The sequence below is a fragment of the Oncorhynchus kisutch genome, linkage group LG10 (genome assembly GCF_002021735.2).
Source record: "Oncorhynchus kisutch isolate 150728-3 linkage group LG10, Okis_V2, whole genome shotgun sequence".
Taxonomy (NCBI): domain Eukaryota; kingdom Metazoa; phylum Chordata; class Actinopteri; order Salmoniformes; family Salmonidae; genus Oncorhynchus; species Oncorhynchus kisutch.
The window spans coordinates 63016523-63043645 of record NC_034183.2 but is presented as its reverse complement, the minus strand read 5'-3'; the positions used below and the strand labels follow the sequence as shown (position 1 = coordinate 63043645).

Below are 27123 nucleotides of genomic sequence, written 5' to 3'. Positions count from 1 at the left end.
ATAGACAGAGAGATACTAGACTGGCCAGGTCACCTTGGGGAATGTGACACTATCAGCAGGAATGTCATTTGACAGGATGGTGCCTTGGCTCTGAGAGGCTGTAACTCTCTCACTGTCCCTAGTCTGGCTGTGGAGCAGTGTGGAGTTCTGTCTGTCTGTCTGTCTGTCTGTCTGCCTGTCTGTCTGTCTGTCTGTCTGTCTGTGTGCGCGATATACTACTCCAGTCTGCAGGGATGACAGCACTCCAACCTGGTACTGAGGGGCCTGATTGGAGACAGGTCAGACCCTCTCTATCTCCCTCCATAAATATATCTCTCATCCTCTCTTTCTGTCTCTCCTTCCCTCTCTCTTTCTTTCATTGGAGTGGTGTGCTAGAGTGATAAGGTAAGAGGTGTCCCTGTTCTCTTCTAGAGAGGGGAAGAGGGGGAGACGGTGGGGTTGACAAGAGGAGAGACCTGCGTGCTTTGAACACAGAGCCTTTTCAAGGGCCTTTCTCTCTTCTGGACTCGCACGTCCTGCCAGGGGGAGAACAGGAGAGAGAATTGAAGGGAAGGACAGAGGAGGGATTGTGTACCTCCGGCCTCTCACCTCCCTCTCTCCCTCTCCTGACGTCCCTCTTTCATGGCTGGGCTCTGTGTAAAGCCCCTGGCCCCCGAGTGACTTAATACATCCCCACCCCATGGCCCAAATAAACCCTGCTGCATTAGGGTAGGAAACCAAGCTCTACCTCAGAGGATAGAGGCAGGATTCACTGGGTTAAGTGGCCCTAAGGCAGGCCTAATGAGACCAACGTCACACAGGTTTCATCTAGGTTTAGAGAGATCTCAACTGAAGGTTCACGAAAGAGAGGGAGGGTGTGTGTATGTGCATATTCTGCTTGGTGTGTGACTCTCACAGAGGTGTGAAGTGTTTTCAGAAGCACAAATCAAGTGATTTGGGATGCGGTTCACCAACACTTCTGTACTCAATATTACAAAATGAAAAATGGTTCGGTATTCAAATTCTGTTACTTTCGGTTCTATCAAATGTGTCTCACGTTTGGAAATGAACTAAATGTATTGAACTTAACTTGGGCAAATTAGTAAATGCTCTATTATCATAACACATGACCAGAATGCATCAGGGACACAGGAATGCCCCTGTCTGTGTGCGGTGCTCGTATGTCTATCACCTTGTGTAACCATTATGGATGCTAATGATAACCGTCTGGTAGATGGAAAGCTTTTCCCAGTAGTCTATGCCTATCTGGCAGAGTCAATAATTTTGCAAACTCCATCACACATGCGCTACAGAAACGCCGCTAACCAAACAACAGCGCTGAGCGTCTGCACTTGAATTAAAGGGTATCTACACTAAAACATATTAACATCTTGTGATGTGGTTTAGTCATTGTTGTGGATTTAGAACATCTAATTTAGTTTATCTTTTTTTTAAAGCCGAACAAACTGGGAAAAATCACATTCTCTGCTTTTTTTCCCGTGTTATCGTTTGGGTATAGAGTTTTTTTAAATGTAACCTTTATTTAACTCGGCAAGTCAGTTAAAAACACATTCTTATTTACAATGACGGCCTACCCTGGCAGAACCCGGACGACGCTGGGCCAATTGTGCACCGCCCTATGGGACTCCCAATCACGGCCAGATGTGATACAGCCTGGAATCGAACCACTGAGATATGCAGTGCCTTAGACTGCACCACTCGTGATACTAAACCTGGTATCAGTATCCAAGTCAAAAGTCTTGTATCGTGACAGCACTTGTGTTCATCCCTGGTCTGGGCCTCAGCAGCTGGTTTTATTCACACACAATATCAGTTTCTTTCCCTGCATGTCTAGTCTCCCCTACTTGTGCTCTTGCTTCAGACTCTCTTTGTGTGAGGAAGCCCAGGCAGCTCACGGTAACTCCATTATATATGCTGACATAATGGTAAGATCAGTCTATGATACTCTATTAAATTAATTAAGAAGCCTCCAGGTAAGCCGTATTTAGTATCGCATTATCAAACTTGATACCTTTCTATTTGCGTTGTGATATGTGTAAGATACCTCCGTCTTTACAGTAGGCCTTTGTCTTTACAGTAGGCCTTTGTCTTTACAGTAGGCCTTTGTCTTTACAGTAGGCCTCCGTCTTTACAGTAGGCCTTTGTCTTTACAGTAGGCCTTTGTCTTTACAGTAGGCCTTTGTCTGTACAGTAGGCCTTTGTCTTTACAGTAGGCCTCCGTCTTTACAGTAGGCCTCCGTCTTTACAGTAGGCCTATGTCTTTACAGTAGGCCTCCGTCTTTACAGTAGGCCTCCGTCTTTACAGTAGGCCTCCGTCTTTACAGTAGGCCTCCGTCTTTACAGTAGGCCTCCGTCTTTACAGTAGGTCTTTGTCTTTACAGTAGGCCTCCGTCTTTACAGTAGGCCTTTGTCTTTACAGTAGGCCTTTGTCTTTACAGTAGGCCTTTGTCTTTACAGTAGGCCTCCGTCTTTACAGTAGGCCTTTGTCTTTACAGTAGGCCTTTGTCTTTACAGTAGGCCTTTGTCTGTACAGTAGGCCTTTGTCTTTACAGTAGGCCTCCGTCTTTACAGTAGGCCTCCGTCTTTACAGTAGGCCTCCGTCTTTACAGTAGGCCTTTGTCTTTACAGTAGGCCTCCGTCTTTACAGTAGGCCTCCGTCTTTACAGTAGGCCTTTGTCTTTACAGTAGGCCTCCGTCTTTACAGTAGGCCTTTGTCTTTACAGTAGGCCTCCGTCTTTAAAGTAGGCCTCCGTCTTTACAGTAGGCCTTTGTCTTTACAGTAGGCCTTTGTCTTTAGTCTGAGATCCCTCCATAGACTTGGGACTGGAGCAAACTTGTTTCCTATCCACCAATAGACAGACATGGTTTATTTAGATTTTAGAAGCTGTCCTGATAACTAGGCTGTTTGCAGAGATGCTCCTCACACATTCATTTTTAATGTCAGATTATTTTATCACCTCTCAATCAGGCTGCTGCATTGAACAGAGGGATTATACTCTCTCTTCCTCCCCCTCTATCTCTCTCCTTCCCTCTCTCTTTCATTCTATTCCATTACTCTTAGAGATGATCCTGGCCCTGTCGGTTACTGTAGCCAGACACAGCAGAACCCCTCAGCCTCCCTTCACAGTACAGTAACTCCCTCTGGTAGAGAGACAGGAAGTGCTACATGCCCACTTATTCCAAAACACCCTGTAGAGCTATAGTACCGACTGTCTCTCTCTAGTACTGACTGCCTCTCTCTAGTACCGACTGTCTCTCACTAGTACAGACCGTCTCTCTCTCTCTAGTACTGACCGTCTCTCTCTAGTACCGACCGTCTCTCGCTATAATACCGGCCGTCTCTCTCTAGTACCGACCGTCTCTCTCTAGTACAGACCGTCTCTCTCTAGTACCGACCGTCTCTCTCTCTCTAGTACCGACCATCTCTCTCGAGTACCGACAGTCTCTCTCTAGTCGACCGTCTCTCTCTAGTACCGACCGTCTCTCTCTATTACCGGCCATCTCTCTCTAGTACCGACCGTCTCTCTCTAGTACCGACCGTCTCTCGCTATAGTACGGGCCGTGTCTCACTATAGTACCGACCGTCTCTCTCGCTCTACTACCGACCGTCTCTCTCTAGTACCGACCGTCTCTCTAGTACCGACCGTCTCTCTAGTACTGACCGTCTCTCTAGAACTGACCGTCTCTCGCTATAGTACCGACCGGCTCTCTCTAGTGCTCTCTCTAGTACCGACCGTCTCTAGTACCGACCGTCTCTCTCTAGTACCGACCGTCTCTCTCTCTAGTACCAGCTGTCTCTCTCTAGTACCGGCCGTCTCTAGTACCGACCGTCTCTCTCTAGAACTGGCTGTCTCTCTAGTACCGACCGTCTCTCTCTAGTACCAGCCGTCTCTCTCTAGTACCGGTCGTCTCTCTCTAGAACCAGCTGTCTCTCTCTAGTACCGACCGTCTCTCTCTAGTACCAGCCATCTCTCTCTAGTACCGGCCGTCTCGCTCTAGTACCAGCCGTCTCTCTCTAGTACCAGCCGTCTCTCGCTATAGTACCGGCCGTCTCTATCTAGTACCGGTACCGGCCATCTCTCGCTATAGTACTGGCCGTCTCTCTCTAGTACCGGCCGTCTCTCTCTAGTACCAGTACCGGCCGTCTCGCTATAGTACGGGCCGTCTCTCTCTAGTACCGGCCGTCTCTCTCTAGTACCGGTACCGGCCATCTCTCGCTATAGTACTGGCCGTCTCTCTCTAGTACCGGCCGTCTCTCTCTAGTACCAGTACCGGCCGTCTCGCTATAGTACGGGCCGTCTCTCGCGCTAGTACCGGCCGTCTCGCTCTAGTACCAGCCGTCTCTCTCTAGTACCAGCCGTCTCTCGCTATAGTACCGGCCGTCTCTATCTAGTACCGGTACCGGCCATCTCTCGCTATAGTACTGGCCGTCTCTCTCTAGTACCGGCCGTCTCTCTCTAGTACCAGTACCGGCCGTCTCGCTATAGTACGGGCCGTCTCTCGCTATAGTACTGGCCGTCTCTCTCTAGTACCGGTACCGGCCATCTCTCGCTATAGTACTGGCCGTCTCTCTAGTACCGGCCGTCTCTCTCTAGTACCAGTACCGGCCGTCTCGCTATAGTACGGGCCGTCTCTCGCTATAGTACTGGCCGTCTCTCTCTAGTACTGGCCGTCTCTCTCTAGTACGGGCCGTCTCTCTCGAGTACTGGCCGTCTCTCTCTAGTACGGGCCATCTCTCGCTATAGTACGGGCCGTTTCTCGCTATAGTATGGGCCGTCTCTCGCTATAGTACGGGCCCTCTCGCTATAGTACGGGCCATCTCTCTGTAGTACCGGCCGTCTCTCTAGTACGGGCTGTCTCTCTCTAGTACTGGCTGTCTCTCTAGTACCGGCCGTCTCTCTCTAGTACCAGCCGTCTCGCTATAGTACCGGCCGTCTCGCTATAGTACTGGCCGTCTCTTGCCATAGTACCGGCCATCTCTCTATAGTACCGGCCGTCTCTCTCTAGTACCGACCGTCTCTCTCTAGTACGGGCCGTCTCTCTCTAGTACTGGCCGTCTCTCTCTAGTACTGGCTGTCTCTCTCTAGTACCTGTCCGTCTCTCTCTAGTACCAGCCGTCTCGCTATAGTACCGGCCGTCTCGCTAGAGTACTGGCCGTCTCTTGCTATAGTACCGGCCGTCTCTCTCTAGTACCGGCCGTCTCTCTCTAGACCCGGCCGTCTCTCTCTAGTACCGGCCGTCTCTCTCTAGTACCGGCCGTCTCTCTCGATTACCGGCCGTCTCTCTCTAGTACCGGCCGTCTCTCTCTATTACCGGCCGTCTCTCTCTAGTACCGACCGTCTCTCTCTCTCTAGTACCGACCGTCTCGCTATAGTACCGGCCGTTTCACTTTAGTACCGGCCGTCTCTCTAGTACCGGCCGTCTCGCTATAGTACCGGCCGTCTCTTGCTATAGTACCGGCCGTCTCTCTCTAGTACTGGCCGTCTCTCTCTAGTACAGACTGTCTCTCTCTAGTACTAGTTGTCTCTCTCTAGTACTAGCTGTTTCTCTAGTACTAGCTGTCTCTCTAGAGTGCAGGCCATCTCTCGTGTCTCTGGTCTGGTTATTTATGGTTAGGTCCCGTACGGTATATTATGTTCTGGCAGCTTCCTCCCTCTCTCCTCTCCATGTGGATGGTGGTGACTGCAGGCTGTGGCTGCGGCCTGGACCTGCGTGTGTGTGTGAGAGGGGAGATTTATATCTGTGGTGTTTGGACTTGACGGTGGTGCTGGAGGCAGCACTGTTACTCACCAGCCTGATGAGTTGAGTCCTTCTTCCCCTCTGAGCTGAGTCACCTCTAGAGGCCACACTTTGTGTTGGCATGTCCCGACAACACACACACACATCATGGCACTCATAAAACATGATGGGGGGGGTGCCAAATCCTCCCACCCACAGTTTGTGGGCTTTCATTTTTTATTTACTAACCCAATACCCCCCCCCCCTTTCTCCCCAAAACAGATAAAGCTGAACAACAAAGAGAGAAAAGGGGAGGAGGGGGGAGAGACTGTCTGGATGAGGATGGGGGGAGTCTGGTCTTGATTGAGCCAAAGCCTCCAGCTCCATTATCTTTCCTGTTATTCATGTCTCCTGGTGAATCCTAGACTGCTGGCTGGCTGGCTTCTACACTACAGTACTACCCAATAACACAGCCCTCAACCCACAGCCCAGAGCAGGGTTCTGGCTGAGCCTGGCTTTGCTTTATATTGTGGCCTCTTTCTACATATTGAAGAGGTTGTTTTACATTCACTTTACCATCAGATCACATGCAGACTTTAATTGAATCGTCACCAGTGAGAAGATGCGTGTGTAACTAACAGCCCAGTGCTGTGGTGTGTTATTGGGTTAATGGAAGAGTACTGTCTCTCTCTCTCTTTCTCTCTCTCTCTCTCTCTCTCTCTCTCTCTCTCTGTTCTATCTCTGTCTCTCTCTGTCTGCCTCTGTCTGTCTCTGTCTCGCTCTGTTTGTCTGTCTCTGTCGCACTGTCTCTGTTTGTCTGTCTGTCTCTCTCTGTTTGTCTCTCTGTTTGTCTCTCTGTTTGTCTCTCTCTGTTTGTCTGTCTCTCTCTGTTTGTTTGTCTGTCTCTCTCTGTCTCTGTCTCTCTCTGTTTGTCTCTGTCTCTCTGTTTGTCTGTCTGTCTCTCTGTCTCTCTCTGTCTCTGTCTCTCTCTGTTTGTCTCTCTCTGTTTGTCTCTCTGTTTGTCTGTCTCTCTGTCGCGCTGTCTCTGTTTGTCTGTCTCTCTCTATTTGTTTGTCTGTCTCTCTGTTTGTCTGTCTCTCTCTGTTTGTTTGTCTGTCTCTGTCTGTTTGTCTATCTCTGTCTCTCTCTGTCTCTGTCTCTCTGTTTGTCTCTGTCTCTCTCTGTTTGTCTCTCTGTTTGTCTGTCTGTCTCTCTCTGTTTGTCTGTCTCTGTCACGCTGTCTCTGTTTGTCTGTCTCTGTCTCTCTGTCTCTGTCTCTCTCTGTTTGTCTGTTTCTCTCTCTCTGTCTGAGTGCTGGTGGTGGGTTGTTTACTGTTGAAAGACACAAGCAATGCCATTGGCCTCTAAGCCTCCCCATTGCCAAACAATCCCAATGCCCTCTCAATTGTGTCTTTCACTCAACTATACTATGTCTGTACTGAACTATCTCTCCAAATGTCATCTTCCCATCTCTTCTTCTCCGTTGTCTTTGTGCCTCTGTGCTATATCCCTCTGTTATCTTCCCATCTCCTCTTCTCTGTTGTCTTTGTGCCTCTGTGCTATATCCCTCTGTTATCTTCCCATCTCCTCTTCTCTGTTGTCTTCGTGCCTCTGTGCTATATCCCTCTGTTATCTTCCCATCTCCTCTTCTCTGTTGTCTTTGTGCCTCTGTGCTATATCCCTCTGTTATCTTCCCATCTCCTCTTCTCTGTTGTCTTCGTGCCTCTGTGCTATATCCCTCTGTTATCTTCCCATCTCCTCTTCTCTGTTGTCTTTGTGCCTCTGTGCTATATCCCTCTGTCATCTTTCTGTGTGTTGTTGTCTTCAGGTTCTCAGCTCTCCACCATGCTGCTCTGACCGGAACTACAGACCTGCTGTCTGTGCTGCTGGAGGCCCAGGCCACCGTTGACATCAAGGACAGGAACGGTGAGACACAGCACTATTTATCACCTGCTCTCAGATCAGCTAGCAAAACAGTTAACACAGGTCTCAGTGAGATCATCTCAGTCAGCACAGACATTATCTCTGATGTTTTCTATCAGTGGCACACATTGTCTTGAGATTTCATGTTAGCTGGTACATACAGATCTCAGACCAGTTAGCAACATGTGCCTCAGTACAAACAGACTCACCTTTAATTCATATTATCTGTGATGTTTTTATTAGTGACGCACACATTGTCTTGTGATTCTACTGTATATCAGCTCGTACATTCTATTAGTTCCATCTGTGAAACACATTGTGATTTTAATATCAGCTTTCATATGGATAACCCAAAAATGTCTACTGTACTTCTGTCCCTCACTCACTGTCTGTCTGTCTTGTGTTTGTTTATATGTGTATTGTCCAGTGCCATGCAAAAGTATTCACCCCCCCCCCTTGGCGTTTTTCCTATTTTGTTGCATTACAACCTGTAATTTAAATAGAGTGTATCTATGATAAAAAATTACAGACCTCTACATGCTTTGTAAGTAGGAAAACCTGCAAAATCAGCAGTGTATCAAATACTTGTTCTCCCCACTGTAGGTATTCACCCCCTTTGCTATGTAGCCCCTAAATAAGATCTGGTGCAACCAATTACCTTCAGAAGTCACATAATTAGTTACATAAAGTCCACCTGTGTGCAATCTAAGTGTCACATGATCACACAATCTCATTATATATTCACTGTTCTGAAAGGCCCCAGAGCCTGCAACACCACTAAGCAAGGGGCACCACCAACCAAGCGGCACTATGAAGACCAAGGAGCTCTCCAAACAGATCAGGGACAAAGATGTGGAGAAGTACACATCAGGGTTGGGTTATAAAAAAATATCCGAAACTTTGAACATCCCACGGGCACCATTAAATTCATTATTAAATAATGGGAAGAATATGGCACCACAACAAGCCTGCCAAGAGAGGGCCGCCCACCAAAACTCAGACCATGCAAGGTGGGCATTAAGCAGAGAGGCAACAAAGAGACCAAAGATAACCCTGAAGGAGCTGCGAAGCTCCACAGCAGAGATTGGAGTATCTGTCCATAGGACCACTTTAAGCCGTACACTCCACAGAGCTGGGCTTTACTGAAGAGTAGCAAGTAAAAAAGCCATTGCTTGAAGAAAAAAATAAGCAAACACGTTTAGTGTTCGCCAAAAGGCATGTGGGAGATTCCTCAAATATATGGAAGAAGGTACTCTGGTCAGATGAAACTAAAATGTAGCTTTTTGGCCATCAAGGAAAATGCTACGTCTGGCGCAAACCCAACACCTCTCATCACCTGGAGAACACCATATTGGACTGGGAAACTGGTCAGAATTGAAGGAATGATGGGTTGCGCTAAATTACAGGGAAATTCTTGAAGGAAAACTGTTTGTCTTCCAGAGATTTGAGACTGGGGTGGAGGTTCACCTTCCAGCAGGACAATGACCCTAAGCATACTGCTAAAGCAACACTTGAGTGGTTAAAGGGGAAACATTTAAATGTCTTGGAATGGCCTAGTCAAAGCCCAGACCTCAATCCAATTGAGAATCTGTGGTATGACTTAAAGATTCCTGTACACCAGCGGAACCCATCCATGGAGCTGGAGCAGTTTTGCCTTGAAGAATGGGCAAAAATCCCAGTGGCTAGATGTGCCAAGCTTATAGAGACATATAGCAAGAGACTGGTGGCTCTACAAAGTATTGACTTTGGGGGTGTGAATAGTTATGCATACTCAAGTTTTCTGTTATTTTGGTCTCATTTCTTGTTTGTTTCACAATAAAAAAAATATTTATCATCTTCAACGTGGTAGGCATGTTGTGTAAATCAAATGATACAAACCTGTCAAAAATCCATTTTAATTCCAGGTTGTAAGGCAGTAAAGTAGGAAAAATGCCAAGGGGGGGGAATACGTTCGCACGCCACTGTATGTGATCATAGATGTGCTGCCTCCTGCAGGTATGCGTCCGCTCCACTATGCAGCATGGCAGGGCAAGGCTGACTCTGTCCTTATGCTGCTGCGGGCCGGAGCTGGAGTCAATGGGGTCTCACAGGATGGACACATCCCCCTGCACCTGGCCGCACAGTACGGACACTATGACGTGGTCAGTACACAGACACACACCCACACACAGACCCACAGACAGACAGACAGACAGACATCGTTAAGCACTGTCAACAGATATCCCCATTCTGCTGGATTGGGTGGAATGTATGCTGTTCTGTCCACAAAGCTGATGCTGGTTTACTGTGGGTCACTTATCTGAGATTTAGATGTGTGTGGTCATGTTTGGTCAGTCCACTTAAGTCTTAAACAGTAAACAAACTGTCAACAAATCACAGCCATAGCCCCAAAACAGATGTGATCTGGCAGGGGATAGAGTAGGATGAGTGGTGGTTGGTGGTACAGTCATTTAAGAGATTGAGGGGTCAGGGGATACGTAGCAAGCTGGGAGAGGAGAGGCATGTTGGTGTGATTGGATTGAAGAGGGAGAGAGAAGAACGAGGCAGGATGAGGGTTATTGGATTTGTAGGGTTTGAGGGGGTAATGATGGGGAGTCAGGTGATCAGGTTTAGGGGGGATTAGGAACCTTGTCTTTGTTACTAACCCCCGTCCGTCAGTCCGTCCCCGTCTCACCCCCTGTAGTGCTGAGTGATAAGTCAGTTTGGTTTCGGTCCGATTTATGGTTTTCGCTTTAACAACACAGAATAAAACAATGAATAAAAGTCCCATGATGATAGATGGTGCGTTTTCAGGTAGAGATACCTCGCGCAACTGCTCTAAATCACGCGCTCCCTCTGTGTATGCCCCACACAGATGGGACAAGTATGCATGCAATGGATTATGGTCATTGTAGTTAACTACCCACATTTCCTGTGCTGAACTATGTAGAATATTGGCCTGCCTACAACTCCCTACTACATTACACAGTTCGGCTTTGATCTGATTTATCTTTAGAGAAACTGCACATTGAGCACAAAGAAAAAAACTAACAAAATGGAATTCGAATAATTGGGAAATAGATCAGGAACTATCCTACAAGCATTGTCAGGATGTGTTCAGGTTACGCCACATTAATTGATTTGTAAGCCTTTTAGGACCACAGTTTGTGTGAAAAGCATTTATCTGCACAGACCATGAAGTCCCATTTGATAGTAACAGCCTCCGGTCCTGTAGTCTACTATGTATTCCCAGAGCAGAATGACCAGGGCTAATGGACTGTCTTGTTTTCACCAAATACTCTGTGTCCTTGGATACGGCAGGCAGCACCAGGTGCTGATAGAAACATCTGACATCATCTCCCTGGCTATCTCATGTGTGTTGTAATGTTATCTGCATGACCACATCCACATAACATAACCTACTCCCCTAATGGCCCCGGTGACAGTGTGTATATGGTATTTGATCTTGTATGTGTGTGTGTTAATATGTGTGTGTGTGTGTGTGTGTTGATTCCTTGCCTGTCTGTTTCTCTCAGTCTGAGATGCTGCTGCAGCACCAGTCCAACCCCTGTCTGATCAACAAAACCAAGAAGACCCCCCTAGACCTGGCCTGTGAGTTCGGTAGAGTCAAGGTAAGACTGTGTGTGTTTCTCCTCCCCCACCACTGGCCCAGACTCACAGAGACAGACAGGGGGGCTGCAGTGATGTAACTCATGGCCTGTGTTAGTCTAGACAGAGGTCACAGCTGGACAGATACAACCCCTCTGGATCTGGGATGGGCTGCAGTGATGTAACTCATGGCCTGTGTTAGTCTAGACAGAGATCACAGCTGGACAGATACAACCCCTCTGGATCTGGGATGGGCTGCAGTGATGTAACTCATGGCCTGTGTTAGTCTAGACAGAGGTCACAGCTGGACAGATACAACCCCTCTGGATCTGGGATGGGCTGCAGTGATGTAACTCATGGCCTGTGTTAGCCTAGACAGAGGTCACAGCTGGACAGATACAACCCCTCTGGATCTGGGATGGGCTGCAGTGATGTAACTCATGGCCTGTGTTAGTCTAGACAGAGGTCACAGCTGGACAGATACAACCCCTCTGGATCTGGGATGGGCTGCAGTGATGTAACTCATGGCCTGTGTTAGTCTAGACAGAGGTCACAGCTGGACAGATACAACCCCTCTGGATCTGGGATGGGCTGCAGTGATGTAACTCATGGCCTGTGTTAGTCTAGACAGAGGTCACAGCTGGACAGATACAACCCCTCTGGATCTGGGATGGACTGCAGTGATGTAACTCATGGCCTGTGTTAGTCTAGACAGAGGTCACAGCTGGACAGATACAACCCCTCTGGATCTGGGATGGGCTGCAGTGATGTAACTCATGGCCTGTGTTAGTCTAGACAGAGGTCACAGCTGGACAGATACAACCCCTCTGGATCTGGGATGGACTGCAGTGATGTAACTCATGGCCTGTGTTAGTCTAGACAGAGGTCACAGCTGGACAGATACAACCCCTCTGGATCTGGGATGGGCTGCGTTGTCACAACTGCTCCTCTTCCATCAAATACATCTCACTTCTGCTCTCTTTACTTTGTCTTTCTTTCAGGCTCTCTCATCCTTGAGCATGCTGGTTTTCTTACTGGAGCACATTTACTTCTCTCTCAACATTTCTCTCCTCTCTTTCTCTCCCTCTCTTCTCTCAACATTTCTCTCCTCTCTTTCTCTCCCTCTCTTCTCTCAACATTTCTCTCCTCTCTTTCTCTCCCTCTCTTCTCTCAACATTTCTCTCCTCTATTTCTCTCCCTCTCTCCTCTCCATTTCTCTCTGTTTCTTTCACCCTTGAGCACAGTTATTCTCACTCAATTGTCACACTCTCTCCATCTCAAATGTACATTTGGTTACTATGACTTAATGGTGAATTGGGCAGTTTAGGCCTGCATCATTAAACCAGTTTGACAATTTTAGAGACATCTCTCCCTGACCGCACAATAGGTTTGAATATGAATTTTTCAGTTCCTATAGCCATTCAAATACCACCAAGCCAATATGAGTGTATTTCAAACTCTGTGCGCTGCCTCAATCAAGGTCCCTGGTCCCAAATAGTGCTGCAGCAGCGTTTAGTTTGGATAGGACAGTGTGAAGCCGAACCAAGCCAGGGTGAAGTAATAGTACACACACTCATTGGGAACGCTGCTCTCCTCTCCTACTGGGCTGGAAAATCCCCTTGTCTTTCATTCTTATTTATCTGGATGTGGGCTGGAGAGGAAGTATTGGCAAGTCCGCCTGTAACTTCTATTACTGGAAGGTTTGCTGGGCAGCTTTGTTTGTGCTTGTGTGTTTGTTAAATGAGACTTGAGAGAGTTAGCCTGTAACTATTGTCCCCCAGGATTGATTTAGAATGGGATATCTTTAGAATGCTGACACTGGCTCCACCGTGTGTGTGTGTATGTGTGTGTGTGTGTGTATGTGTGTGTGTGTGTGTGTGTGTGTATGTATGTGTGTGTGTGTGTGTGTGTATGTGTGTGTGTATGTGTGTGTGTGTGTATGTGTGTGTGTGTGTGTGTGTGTGTGTGTGTGTGTGTGTGTGTGTATGTGTGTGTGTATGTATGTGTGTGCGTGCGTGCGTACGTGCGTGTGTGTGTGTGTAGTGTGTTTATGGGCATCAGCTGCTGTGTTGGGGTGCCAGGGTGTGGCGAGGCTCTCCCTATTTCTATTTCTCTCTCTCCTTTTCCCTCTCTGTCCCTTTGTGTTTCCTCCTGTCCTCTGTCCCAGACCAGTCTCCCAGCAGCAGCAGTCAGTCAGTGAGTGTTGAGGTGTCATCCAGTGTGTGGGCCAGATGTGTGGGGTTGTTTATGCCACTGGGTCACTCCTGTTTTACCTCACACTCACCTGTGGGTCCTCCCATGTCAAATCACAGGACTCCTAAATGTTTCAGACTTGTGTATGTTCATTATCCCTTGTCCTAACAGTGCATGAAATGTACATGTGTTGGTAACAGTTTGAAGCCTGTACTCATCACCCTGTCTTTTCTTTATCACCCCTCCTCCCCCCCCCCCCCCCCCTCCTCTCGCTCTCTCTTCTCTCTCTCTCTCGCTTTCTCTCGCTCTCTCTTCTCTCTCTCTCTCTCACTTTCTCTCGCTCTCTCTTCTCTCTCTCTCTCTCTCTCTCGCTCTCTCTTTCTCTCTCTCTCTCTCTCTCTCTCTCTCTCTCTCTCGCTTCTCTTCTCTCTCGCTCTCTCTTCTCTCTCTCTCTCTCGCTCTCTCTTCTCTCGCTTTATCTCGCTCTCTCTTCTCTCTCTCTCTCTCTCGCTCTCTCTTCTCTCTCTCGTTCTCTCTCTCTCTCGCTTTCTCTCGCTTTCTCTCGCTCTCTCTCTCTCTCTCACTTTCTCTCGCTCTCTCTCTCTCTCTCTCGCTTTCTCTCGCTCTCTCTTCTCTCTCGCTCTCTCTTCTCTCTCTCTCGCTCTCTCTTCTCTCTCTCTCGCTCACTCTTCTCTCTCTCGTTCTCTCTTCTCTCTCTCTCTCGCTTTCTCTCACTCTCTTCTCTCTCTCTCGCTTTCTCTCGCTCTTTCCTCTCTCTCTCTCTCTCTCTCTCTATCTCTCTCTCTCCTTCAATTTCCCTTTCTCCATGACTTTATGAGGTCAGGTTGCTCAGCTGTTGTTGAGCAGTAACATGGTGGTGGCTCTGTTAGAGGGTAATAGTAAGGAACCTGCAGACTCAGGCTTTAATACTCCACTGCACCTCGCCGCACGCAATGGACACAAGGACATCATCCGGTAAGAGACTTCCTATTGTTTTTCACAATCTGAACTTGTGAAACGTACGCAAAACTCGTATTGTGTAATAAGTGTTGTATATATCATGCATTGATGTCAATGATGTCAAGTTTTAATGCAGATTTGTGTACACGTTTGTCAGGCTGCGATTCAGACCATAATGATTTGTGTGTACACCAGGCTGCGATTCAGACCATAATGATTTGTGTGTACACCAGGCTGCGATTCAGACCATAATGATTTGTGTGTACACCAGGCTGCGATTCAGACCATAATGATTTGTGTGTACACCAGGCTGCGATTCAGACCATAATGATTTGTGTGTACACCAGGCTGCGATTCAGACCATAATGATTTGTGTGTACACCAGGCTGCGATTCAGACCATAATGATTTGTGTGTACACCAGGCTGCGATTCAGACCATATTGATTTGTGTGTACACCAGGCTGCGATTCAGACCATAATAATTTGTGTGTACACCAGGCTGCGATTCAGACCATAATGATTTGTGTGTACACCAGGCTGCGATTCAGACCATAATGATTTGTGTGTACACCAGGCTGCGATTCAGACCATAATGATTTGTGTGTACACCAGGCTGCGATTCAGACCATAATGATTTGTGTGTACACCAGGCTGCGATTCAGACCATATTGATTTGTGTGTACACCAGGCTGCGATTCAGACCATAATAATTTGTGTGTACACCAGGCTGCGATTCAGACCATAATGATTTGTGTGTACACCAGGCTGCGATTCAGACCATAATGATTTGTGTGTACACCAGGCTGCGATTCAGACCATAATGATTTGTGTGTACACCAGGCTGCGATTCAGACCATAATGATTTGTGTGTACACCAGGCTGCGATTCAGACCATAATGATTTGTGTGTACACTGCCCATTGATAGATTGATCTTTTCTTGTGGGTCTTAATCCTCTGCCTGTCATTCCTCTAATTTGTCCCATACTAAATGAAAGGCTATGATTGATCATGGTTGGTCAGTACATTTTCTGTGTGATTGAACACCTACTCTGAGGTAGACAGGGGTCTGATAGGTTAACAAAGTCACTGATCTGGAACTGGTGTGCTGGGAGACTCAACAGGACAGTAAATGGTTCCCATGGGTCTACCCTCTGCCCCTCTCTCCTTCCCTCCTCCTCTTCCTCTCCATGGTACTATGGACAAGACAAGAACCACCAGACATGGCTCTGTCTCCACACCCTCGCTCTGGAACACTGTGGTGTGTGAATGTGTTTATTCTCTCTCTCAAGAGGATCTAGCCATATATTTAGTACCCCAATCTCTGCTCTGACTACCTGGGAGGCTATAAAACGGCCTGTCCAATGTCCACTCCACCAGGGGCCACAGTCCCAATCCCCTAGTACCTCTATGGAGACCTACATCGGAGTCTGTCTGGTACAGTCCAGTACCAGACACCCAGGTCACCCTGAGCCCTGCCATAGAGAAGGGGAGGAGGAGGGGGTCTACTCTGCAGCCCTGTTCCCATGTTTCACTGACAGCTGCAGCAGTCTGTCACCAGGCTGAGAGAGCAAGAGAGATGGATATGCAGAAAGATACTGGAGAGAGACGGAGAGGGAGGCTCTCTGGTGTGAGGCTGCAGTGCTGCCAATGTGACCCAGATCTGCCAGTGAGATGTGGCTGCTGATTTATCAGTAGTAGCTGGGACCAGACTGTTAACACTAGAACTGCTGGGCCTCTAATTCAAGCTAATGAGCAGTCATTCTGACTGCAACATTCTAACAGTGTAATTCATACTTTTTTATATATGCTGTCGCAAACATAATAATTTGGTTGTGTTTATGACGGCCTTGGGTAACATTAGAATACCATTTTTATTTTATTTCAAAGAACTCCATAGCATTTTCATTAGTTTATGTTACTTTACGCTATACGTCAAAAAAAAAAATGATTCAAGTGTTCAAGAAATGTCCTTAGTGGAGTTGTTACAACTATGAAACAGAAAGTGTATGTGTTGGACAAGGTAACAGCTTATTTTTATAAGTACACAAAACATACCCCAACCACCAATATGCATGGTCAAATGATGCACGGTCAAATGATGGAAACATCAGTAACCTAAACATCATTATAAGCATGAAGTGGCCTTGATAAATAGTGCAATTCGAGGCAAAAGCAACAGTGGGATTATAATCAATATACAGTTGAAGTCGGAAGTTTACATACACTTAGGTTGGAGTCATTAAAACTCGTTTTCAACCATTCCACAAATTTCTTGTTAACAAACTATAGTTTTGGCAAGTCTGTTAGGACATCTACTTTGTGCATGACACAAGTCATTTTTCCAACAATTGTTTACAGACAGATTATTTCACTTATAATTCACTGTATCACAATTCCAGTGGGTCAGAAGTTTACATACACTAAGTTGACTGTGCCTTTAAACTGCTTGGAAAATTCCAGAACATGATGTCATGGCTTTAGAAGCTTCTGATAGGCTAATTGACGTAATTTGAGTCAATTGGTGGTTTACCTGTGGATGTATTTCAAGACCTACCTTTAAACTCAGTGCCTCTTTGCTTGACATCATGGTAAAATCAAAAGAAATCAGCCAAGACCTCAGAAAAAACATTGTAGACCTCCACAAGTCTGGTTCAATGCCTGAAGGTACCACGTGCATCTGTACAAACAATAGTATGCCAGTATAAACACCATGGGATCACGCAACCATCAATACCGTTCAGGAAGGAGACGCATTCTGTCTCCTAGAGATGAACGTACTTTGGTGCGAAAAGTGCAAATCAATCAATCCAGAACAACAACAAAGGACCTTGTGAAGATGCTGGAGGAAATGGGTACAAAAGTATCTATATCCACAGTAAAACAAGTCCTATATTGACATAACCTGAAAGGTCGCTCAGCAAGGAACAAGCCACTGCTCCAAAACCGCCATAAAAAAGCCAGACTATGGTTTGCAACTGCACTTGGGGACAAAGATTGTATTTTTTTGAGAAATGTCCTCTGGTCTGATGAAACAAAAATAGAACTGTTTGGCCATAATGACCATCGTTATGTTTTGAGGAAAAGGGGGAGGCTTGCAAGCCGAAGAACACCATCCCAACCGTGAATCACGGGGGTGGCAGCATCTTGTTGTGGGGGTGTTTTCCTGCAAGACGGACTGGTGCACTTCACAAAATAGATGGCATCATGAGGGAGAAAAATGATGTGGATATATTGAAGCAAAATCTCAAGACATCAGTCAGGAAGTTAAAGCTTGGTCGCAAATGGGTCTTCCAATTGGACAATGACCTCAAGCATACTCCCAAAGTTGTGGCAAAATGGCTTAAGGACAACAAAGTCAAGGTATTGGAGTGGCCATCACAAAGCCCTGACCTCAATCCTATAGAAGATTTGTGGGCAGAACTGAAAAGGCGTGTGCAAGCAAGGAGGCCTACAAACCTGACTCAGTTACAGCATCTCTGTCAGGAGGAATGGGCCAAAATTCACCAAACTTATTGTGGGAAGCATGTTTAAACAATTTAAAGGCAATGCTACCAAATACTAATTGAGTGAATGTAAACTTCTGACCCACTAGGAATGTGATGAAAGACATAAAAGCTGAAATAAATCATTCTCTCTACTATTATTCTGACATTTCACATTCTTAAAATAAAGTGGTGATCCTAACTGACCTAAGACAGGACATTTTTACTTGGATTAAATGTCATAAATTGTGAAAAACTGAGTTTTTAAATGTATTTGGCTAAGGTGTATGTAAACTTCAAATGTAAGTGTTGATATGACAGCAGTCAAAAATAGTCAGTTATTGTCAGCACGCGCTTATATTGTGTGCATCTTCAATGCCATCAGTTGGACTTAATTTAACTGTTATCCCTTGTCCCAACAGTTGACTCAAATCTTCATAAATTTCACCTGCCTTAACACACTTTGACACCTTTGTTTGGTTGTAGTGCGTAATAGTCTCTGGTTTTCTCTTTGGGTTCCGTTGTCTTGTCATTCTTCAGCACTGTTGAGGAGTACAACAGCAGGTGCCTTATTTTGTGCAGAGGTAGGGAGCTCCCGTCTCACTTTGTTCATGGTGCCAGCCAGACTTGTTTTCAAATTGTTCGCCAATGACAGTGAAGTTGGAGACATTTCTCCCCTTGCCAATGTAAGGTCTCCCAAATATTGAAAGCCGTTCAGAATGTTCATTACGCACTCTCTCACGGTGTAGCCTGCTCCCAAGTAGCCCAGAGTAGACTGATAAGACTGCTGTGATTCAGTGGAATGATTTAGAGTACATATCATTTAAGATTCTAATTAGAATAGATCAATACAATAGGATGGCCTGTCCTGTTTTTAATTCACAATTGGTGATGACATAATTATGCATGGTTTTCTTCCCCTCCCCCTTTCTCCCTATCATACTTTACTTCATTTATTTAATCTGTTATGTGTGAAATTAGTTTCGGTTTAGGTTCAGTTTTGAGGCAATTATTGAGGTGATTATCAACTGGGACAGCACCTTCAACTGTCGAGAGAAGGAGTGGAGCAGGCCCCACTGTCGGGAGAAGGAGTGGAGCAGGCCCCACTGTCGGGAGAAGGAGTGGAGCAGGCCCCACTGTCGGGAGAAGGAGTGGAGCAGGCCCCACTGTCGGGAGAAGGAGTGGAGCAGGCCGCACTGTCGGGAGGAGGAGTGGAGCAGGCCCCACTGTCGGGAGAAGGAGTGGAGCAGGCCCCACTGTCGGGAGAAGGAGTGGAGCAGGCCCCACTGTTGGGAGAAGGAGTGGAGCAGGCCCCACTGTCGGGAGAAGGAGTGGAGCAGGCCCCACTGTCGGGAGAAGGAGTGGAGCAGGCCGCACTGTCGGGAGGAGGAGTGGAGCAGGCCCCACTGTCGGGAGAAGGAGTGGAGCAGGCCCCACTGTCGAGAGAAAGAGTGGAGCAGGCCCCACTGTCGGGAGAAGGAGTGGAGCAGGCCCCACTGTCGGGAGAAGGAGTGGAGCAGGCCCCACTGTCGGGAGAAGGAGTGGAGCAGGCCGCACTGTCGGGAGAAGGAGTGGAGCAGGCCCCACTGTCGGGAGAAGGAGTGGAGCAGGCCCCACTGTCGAGAGAAGGAGTGGAGCAGGCCCCACTGTCGGGAGAAGGAGTGGAGCAGGCCCCACTGTCGGGAGAAGGAGTGCAGCAGGCCCCACTGGGTTATTTGCGAAAAGTCAAGGACTGAGGGGGGCATGACTTAAATGGCAGAGTAATAAATACAATGAATGAGCAGTGACAATGACTGCTTTAGCAGTTCTAGTGTTAAGGAGTCCTATTTGTGGTGTGGTGGTCTGCCCTTTCTCTGACACACCTCCCTGGTCCAAACCACCTTACCAAAGAAACAATCAAGGCTTTCATTGGCTTCAATTGATAATGAAAGAGAGAAACTGTGTATTCAAACATGGCACAAGGATTTCTGGGATCCAGGGACCATATGACTCCATAACAATGCCCTGTGGTCCAATCACACGGTTATGTCACCACAATACATGCTGTAACCGGTCCCATGGTTCCACCACTTTGGCCCCACATAGACATCCATATAATAGAGGTATTAAAGGGGGGATATGAACAGTGGGTTATTGAGTCAGTGCGGCCCCAAAGGAGGAGAGGAGAACAGGATAGGGTTCTCTCTTTCAGCATCCAGCCACACCAGAGGGACAGAGACTTTGATGAGCCTGCCCTCCTTTGTGTTTCTAAGGGGAAATGAAACAAGCACACTGACCCGGGGCTTAGCAGCCGCAGGGCCAAGGGGGAGGGGGGAGAGTGAGAGATGCTGAAGCACAGTATCTGTAACAGGATGAGAATAATGAAGATCACGTAAGGGAGAGGTATTCTTCCTCTCTGTCTCTCCTGTCTTTGTCCCCAGCATGGCCCCTCTACCAGGGCTCAGTCTTCTGAGTCATCGCTCTGTGCTTGGCAACTGAGCCCCAAAAATCCCTCTTTCTGTCTCCCTCTCTCGCTCTAAGTGACTTCTTGTTAGATGCCTTATTTACTAAAGTGAGTGGTGAGGCAAACTGATGATGCAAATCACTGCCACTGTCTGAATCAGTCTTGTATTGTTATTTTGGGTTACTATAGATAAAAGGTGTGATTGTGACAGAGGTCATTGTGAGATGGTGTGGTTGTGGTATGGTTCTGGTTTGGCTGATGAGCAGGTATGCCATGGAAAGACAGGGGTTATGGGTTTGCGTTAGTTAGTTAGTTAGTTAGTTAGTTAGTTAGTTAGTTAGTTACCAAACCATTTTGCATGTGTGGATGCCCACTTCCCCTTGCCTTGTGTGTGTGTGAACTTTCCATGCTGTACATTCCAAGAAGAGCTCTGACATTCCCACTAATATTCCTAAAGTTTAACTTGTCTACTTTTTTATTTATTTGAACCTTTATTTAACTAGGCAAGTCAGTTAAGAACAAATTCTTGTTTTCAATGACGGCCTAGGAACAGTGGGTTAACTGCCTTGTTCACTACCAGGATATTTGAGTGTGTGTGTGTCTGCGTGTGTGTGTGTCTGTGCAGCTGGAATCGAGTGTGAATTCACCAAATTTCCCCCTGGCACCTCAGTGAGTTCATGTGATGTGGGATGTTGAGCAGACTAGCTACGGTGGGTCACTGTAACACTGCCATTGACATAATATACTGTCCTGGCATCTGGTCCTGCTGGCTCCATCCATGGCTCTGCCTCGCCGGAACCTTTACAATTCACCCTGGAGTTAACAGCCTTTGTAAACTTGAATCTGTACTAAAGTAGTACTGTGTTGTTCCTCTCTGGTTCAGGTTGCTGCTGAAAGCGGGCATCGACATCAACAGGGCCACTAAGGCTGGCACTGCCCTGCACGAGGCTGCCCTCTACGGCAAGACGGAGGTGGTCAGACAGCTGCTAGAGGTAAGACACCTGGAGGGACATCAACCTCACTTAGTCTTTAACTAGTCTGATTCAATCACTATTCTTCCACATTCAACTAACAGTTGGTAACATGTTGTCCATTGTAAGTGAAGTGTTTTATTGAATAGGCTGTACAATACATTGCCGTTGACTGCATTAGACTTGAGAACATTGATGTTGAATGTGTTGCTGTGTTTCAGTGCACATCTGATTGACAATAACTTTGTGTGTGGTTTTGCCAGGCTGGTATAGACGTGAACATCCGTAACACGTACAACCAGACAGCCCTGGACATGGTGAACCAGTTCACCACCTCTCACGCCAGCAAGGATATCAAGCAGCTCCTACGAGGTGAACAGAGCACCAGTCATCACTGGAATACACTGGGACAGGACATTATCCCATGAAGTATCATTCTTTGGCAGTCTTTATCTCTCATTCTGTTTTCCACCTGCTTTATTGTCCTCGAACCAGGGCTCTACAGTGCCACCTTTTTACTCACAGACTGAAAAAGTCAAGTATGAGTTTGGATTTATAGCATATAAATTGCTGCTGTAGTTATTTTCTAAGTATGTTGGCTGTTTTAGAAGTGTGTAGCCATAGAGTCTACTTGAGTGACTTTGTCCTTGTGTTTCTTGGCTATGGATATAATTTTGTTCACATGCTAGGTTGTTTTTATGTTAGCTTGTTTGAGCTCGCTCAACTCAACTGCTAGTGAAGAGACACGGGAGAATCTCATCTCTCCCAGACAGACATGCCAGTCTCACTGTTACCCTTAAAGGGGCAGCTGAACATTTTTGTCTCCCCTAAGTGGCTAAAATATTTGACGGTACATTGTACTTGCTTGAGCATGGAACACCACAAAAACATTTTATTCTTTCACTTTTGGTAATTTCTTATAAAAACTATCTTCCTCAAATACTTTTATTGTGTTCCTAAATGTATTTGTGTGTTAAAAAAATCTATTTAGCCGCAAAAATGGAAAAAAATGTCAGCATAGATTCCTGCTAGCAGATTTATTTCTTTGTGCTTTTGTGTAGTGAAGCGACTCTTGCATTCTCTTGCAGTTTGAGTTCTGCAGGACAGTATGTTCAGAGGTGTGTGTGTTGGGAGAGGAGACTGACTGAGACAGAGCCAGTGCAGACGTTCCTATAGCGAGAGAGGCCCAGAGGAGAGACTGAGGGATATGAAATGCTCTAAGCTGTAATTCACCAAGCAGCTGTGTTTAACCTCATGGAGTACAGGTTACATAACCCTATCAGCTCACACACACTCTCACGTGCGCACACACACATCCAAAAGACTAGGTGTGTGGGTGCGTGTGTGTGTGCGACCTATGCGTTTGATTGTGTGTGATTGTTGCGTGCCACCCCTGTGTACGTGCGCATGCATGAGACTGTGTTTTGGACCTCTGCTGTTTGTGCTATCTCCTCTGTAATCCAGCAGGCCTGGGTCTTTGATCTGGTTCTCGCAGCCTGGGAACTCAGGCCATAATGAGCACTTGTGTTCCTCAGTCAGCAGACTGCTGCTTCAAACATGGAGGCTGTGGAGAGAGACTTCCTGTTATTCTCTGTGTTCAGAGAAGAGTGAATAACAGATGAATAGAACACAATCAGCCACCACACCTCCTCGTCATGGATTAATTATTGATGTGTATCAACCAGTCAGAAGCTGAATACAGTACTGACTGACTCTGCTCTTTGATGTCACTGCATTCCATACCAGTGCCGGATGTGACTAATTAAAAAACTACAGGCATTGGGATTGTAGCGGCATCTGGGTATATCCCCTTAAGGTGATTTGAAAGTGGTGTACATGTCAGTATGTATCAATCATTGGGCTGTATTTTCTTCCTGCCTTCATTCATACCAATTCCCTGAACTAACTTTGTGTGTGTTTCTCTTTCTCCTCTCTCTCTCTCTTTCTCCCTTCTCTCTGTCCCACTCTCTCTCTTTCTCCCCTCTCTCTGTCCCACTCTCTCTTTCTCTCCTCTCTCTGTTCCACTATCTCTCTTTCTCCCCTCTCTCTGTCCCACTCTCTCTCTTTCTCCCCTCTCTCTGTCCCACTCTCTCTCTCTTTCTCCCCTCTCTCTGTTCCACTATCTCTCTTTCTCCCCTCTCTCTGTTCCACTATCTCTCTTTCTCCCCTCTCTCTGTTCCACTACCTCTCTTTCTCCCCTCTCTCTGTTCCACTCTCTCTCTTTCTCCCCTCTCTGTCTTTCTCACACACAGATGCTACAGGTGTCCTGCAGGTGAGAGCTCTGAAAGACTACTGGAACATCCACGACCCCACTGCTCTCAACATCCGGGCCGGGGATGTCATCATGGTAGGCTGCAGGAACACACACACACACAACCCTCTCTATTTGCTGTCTGTAACTCCTCAGATGTGCCTCAGCTGGCATTGCAGTGTTGTTCCCACACTCACTGTGCCCAACCGTGCCCCCATGTTGTCTGTTAGGACAGGTGTGTTTTCCCTGTGAACTGTCAGGCTCATCCTCTCTAACAGGTGTTTTGGTAGCAAGCAGGGAGACAGGCTGGCAGTGTTTATGTGCGGGTGGCTTCATGAGTATTCAGTAAACACAGTATGTAAGATATGTGTGGTTTTCAGCTGTTCCATGTAGTTGAACTACTCCACCGCTAGCACACCTGATTCAACATCAAACTAATCATCAAGCCCATGAATAGGTGACTCTGGTCAATTAGTTCAGGGCTACAACTAAATTGTGAAAAGTCTGCTGGTCCCAGAGGATAGGTTTGTAAACCACTGGACTATAGGAAGGTTTGTAAACCACTGGACTATAGGAAGGTTTGAAAACCACTGGACTATAGGAAGGTTTTTAAACCACTGGACTATAGGAAGGTTTGTAAACCACTGGACTATAGGAAGGTTTGTAAACCACTGGACTATAGGAAGGTTTGTAAACCACTGGACTATAGGAAGGTTTGTAAACCACTGGACTATAGGAAGGTTTGAAAACCACTGGACTATAGGAAGGTTTGTAAACCACTGGACTGTAGGAAGGTTTGTAAACCACTGGACTGTAGGAAGGTTTGTAAACCACTGGACTATAGGAAGGTTTGTAAACCACTGGACTATAGGAAGGTTTGTAAACCACTGGACTGTAGGAAGGTTTGTAAACCACTGGACTATAGGAAGGTTTGTAAACCACTGGACTGTAGGAAGGTTTGGAAACCGCTGGACTGTAGGACGGTTTGTAAACCACTGGACTGTAGGACGGTTTGGAAACCACTGGACTGCAGGACGGTTTGTAAACTGCTGGACTGTAGGACGGTTTGGAAACCACTGGACTGTAGGACGGTTTGGAAACCACTGGACTGTAGGACGGTTTGGAAACCACTGGACTGTAGGACGGTTTGGAAACCACTGGACTGTAGAACGGTTTGAAAACCACTGGACTGTAGGACGGTTTGGAAACCACTGGACTGTAGGACGGTTTGAAAACCACTGGACTGTAGGATGGTTTGGAAACCACTGGACTGTAGGACGGTTTGAAAACCACTGGACTGTAGGACGGTTTGGAAACCACTGGACTGTAGAACGGTTTGAAAACCACTGGACTGTAGGACGGTTTGGAAACCACTGGACTGTAGGACAGTTTGGAAACCACTGGACTGTAGGACGATTTGGAAACCACTGGACTGTAGGACAGTTTGGAAACCACTGGACTGTAGGACGGTTTGAAAACCACTGGACTGTAGGACGGTTTGGAAACCACTGGACTCGAGGACGGTTTGGAAACCACTGGACTGTAGGACGGTTTGGAAACCACTGGACTGTAGGACGGTTTGGAAACCACTGGACTGTAGAACGGTTTGGAAACCACTGGACTGTAGAACGGTAAACAAACAACCCTTGAGTCCATGAATGGGGTCTACTTGATGTGATCAATTTACCATCAGTCATAAAGCACATATAGTCACTAGTGAAAGTCTACACACCCCTTGCACAGTCTTCACATTTTACTGCCTTAAAATTTTGTCTCAAAAGGGAATACATTTGATTTTGTTCGTACCGATCAGTGCAACCTACTCCACATTCCCAAAGTTAAGTAAAAAATTATAGAACATTTTTTTAAAAATAAAAATTACATTAAAAAGATGTCTTGATTGTGTGTCTTTATGCCCCAGAGTTAATATTTCATTGTAAGGCAGCAAAATGTGTAGACTGTGACAGGATGTAGAGACCATCACTATGCATTGTACTGAACCTGAATATGTCATCTATCAGTTCACTGTACTGAACCTGAACATGTCATCTATCAGTTCACTGTACTGAACCTGATGTACATGTCATCTATCAGTTCACTGTACTGAACCTGATGTACATGTCATCTTATCAGTTCACTGTACTGAACCTGATGTACATGTCATCTATCAGTTCACTGTACTGAACCTGAATATGTCATCTATCAGTTCACTGTACTGAACCTGAACATGTCATCTATCAGTTCACTGTACTGAACCTGATGTACATGTCATCTATCAGTTCACTGTACTGAACCTGATGTACATGTCATCTATCAGTTGACTGTACTGAACCTGATGTACATGTCATCTATCAGTTCACTGTACTGAACCTGATGTACATGTCATCTTATCAGTTCACTGTACTGAACCTGATGTACATGTCATCTATCAGTTCACTGTACTGAACCTGATGTACATGTCATCTATCAGTTCACTGTACTGAACCTGATGTACATGTCATCTATCAGTTCTAGGTCCTTAGGGGTATAGTGCACAACAGGTGAACTTCACTATCCATATTCCTGAGGGGGAACTAGTTTATAGGAAGAGAGTATATATCTGAAGGGTGGCTCTCTTTGAGCCCAGAGAGACAGAGAGACGGGTAGGGACAGGCCCTGGTATTCATCCATCACTCCCACTCAGAAATGACTTCACTACTACTACTACTGTCTCTCACACACACACACACACACACACACACACACACACACACACACACACACACACACACACACACACACACACACACACACATCGTCTCATGAACCCTGGCCTGTTTTACTTCTTGGGAGTGTGTCGGCCTATTCTGCTGCTGTGGGGGTTGCTTCAATACCAGAGAGAAACAATTCATAAACCTTGCCCTCAGGCCATCCATCTCTCCCATCAACTAGCCTTTCCACACCTCACACACACATGTACATGTTAGATACTGGGCAAAAGGTTAGCTGACATCTTAGTGGGGACCGGTGCCGAACCAAAACGCAAAAAGTGGTCGGGCAGAGCAAGGCGGGTGAAGAGGATTGGACAGGCTGATAGCGATGTTGTGTTTCCGTAAGCGGATGAATTGGTCTAATTTAGCATGTAGGGTAAAGCCTCAAATCTTAGCAACATCTTCCATTTCTAATGAGCTCGGAAAAAAGTGAATATTTCATTTTGTGTGACTACAGCACCAGCGATAAAAAGCAAAAATAGAGACGTTCTAATTGAGCGAGGCGTCGGAGCCTGCAGGGTTTTTATCATTGAAAACAATGCAATCTAAAATAAATCCTACGCATGTGTGCCTTTAGCGAATTTAGGCCTTTAGCGAATTTAGGCCTTTAGCGAATTTAGGCCTTTAGAAAAATATGTTTTGCCAACTTGGACAGGTCAGTAAATTTAAATGTATATTTCTATTGCTGCTAAACCTGCTCATTCAGTACATGCTATTTCCCCTCTACCCACATCTTTTACCAGACACACAACCCAACACCCCTGTTCTCCCCTATACCCTATACCCTCAGCCCCCTAACCCTAATGTCCCTTGGCTTGTGTCCTCTGACTAAGGCTGCTAAA

General features: G+C 46.5%; 1 protein-coding gene across 8 annotated transcripts in view; it reads left to right on the top strand.

The window, feature by feature from the left end:
• Positions 1-27123, top strand: part of caskin2 (CASK interacting protein 2) — a 78661-nt gene that overhangs the window by 41654 nt on the left and 9884 nt on the right. For 6 of the 8 annotated variants that reach the window (XM_031834644.1, XM_031834643.1, XM_031834642.1 and 3 more), the window contains exons 4-10: positions 7547-7644; positions 9637-9782; positions 11157-11252; positions 14267-14397; positions 21193-21301; positions 21544-21652; positions 23533-23627. In XM_031834644.1, the coding sequence (XP_031690504.1) occupies positions 7547-7644; positions 9637-9782; positions 11157-11252; positions 14267-14397; positions 21193-21301; positions 21544-21652; positions 23533-23627 (784 nt within the window). Of the gene's footprint in view, positions 1-7060; positions 7645-9636; positions 9783-11156; positions 11253-14266; positions 14398-21192; positions 21302-21543; positions 21653-23532; positions 23628-27123 lie in introns of all 8 variants that reach the window. The other 2 variants (XM_031834640.1, XM_031834645.1) reach the window with 2 other exon arrangements.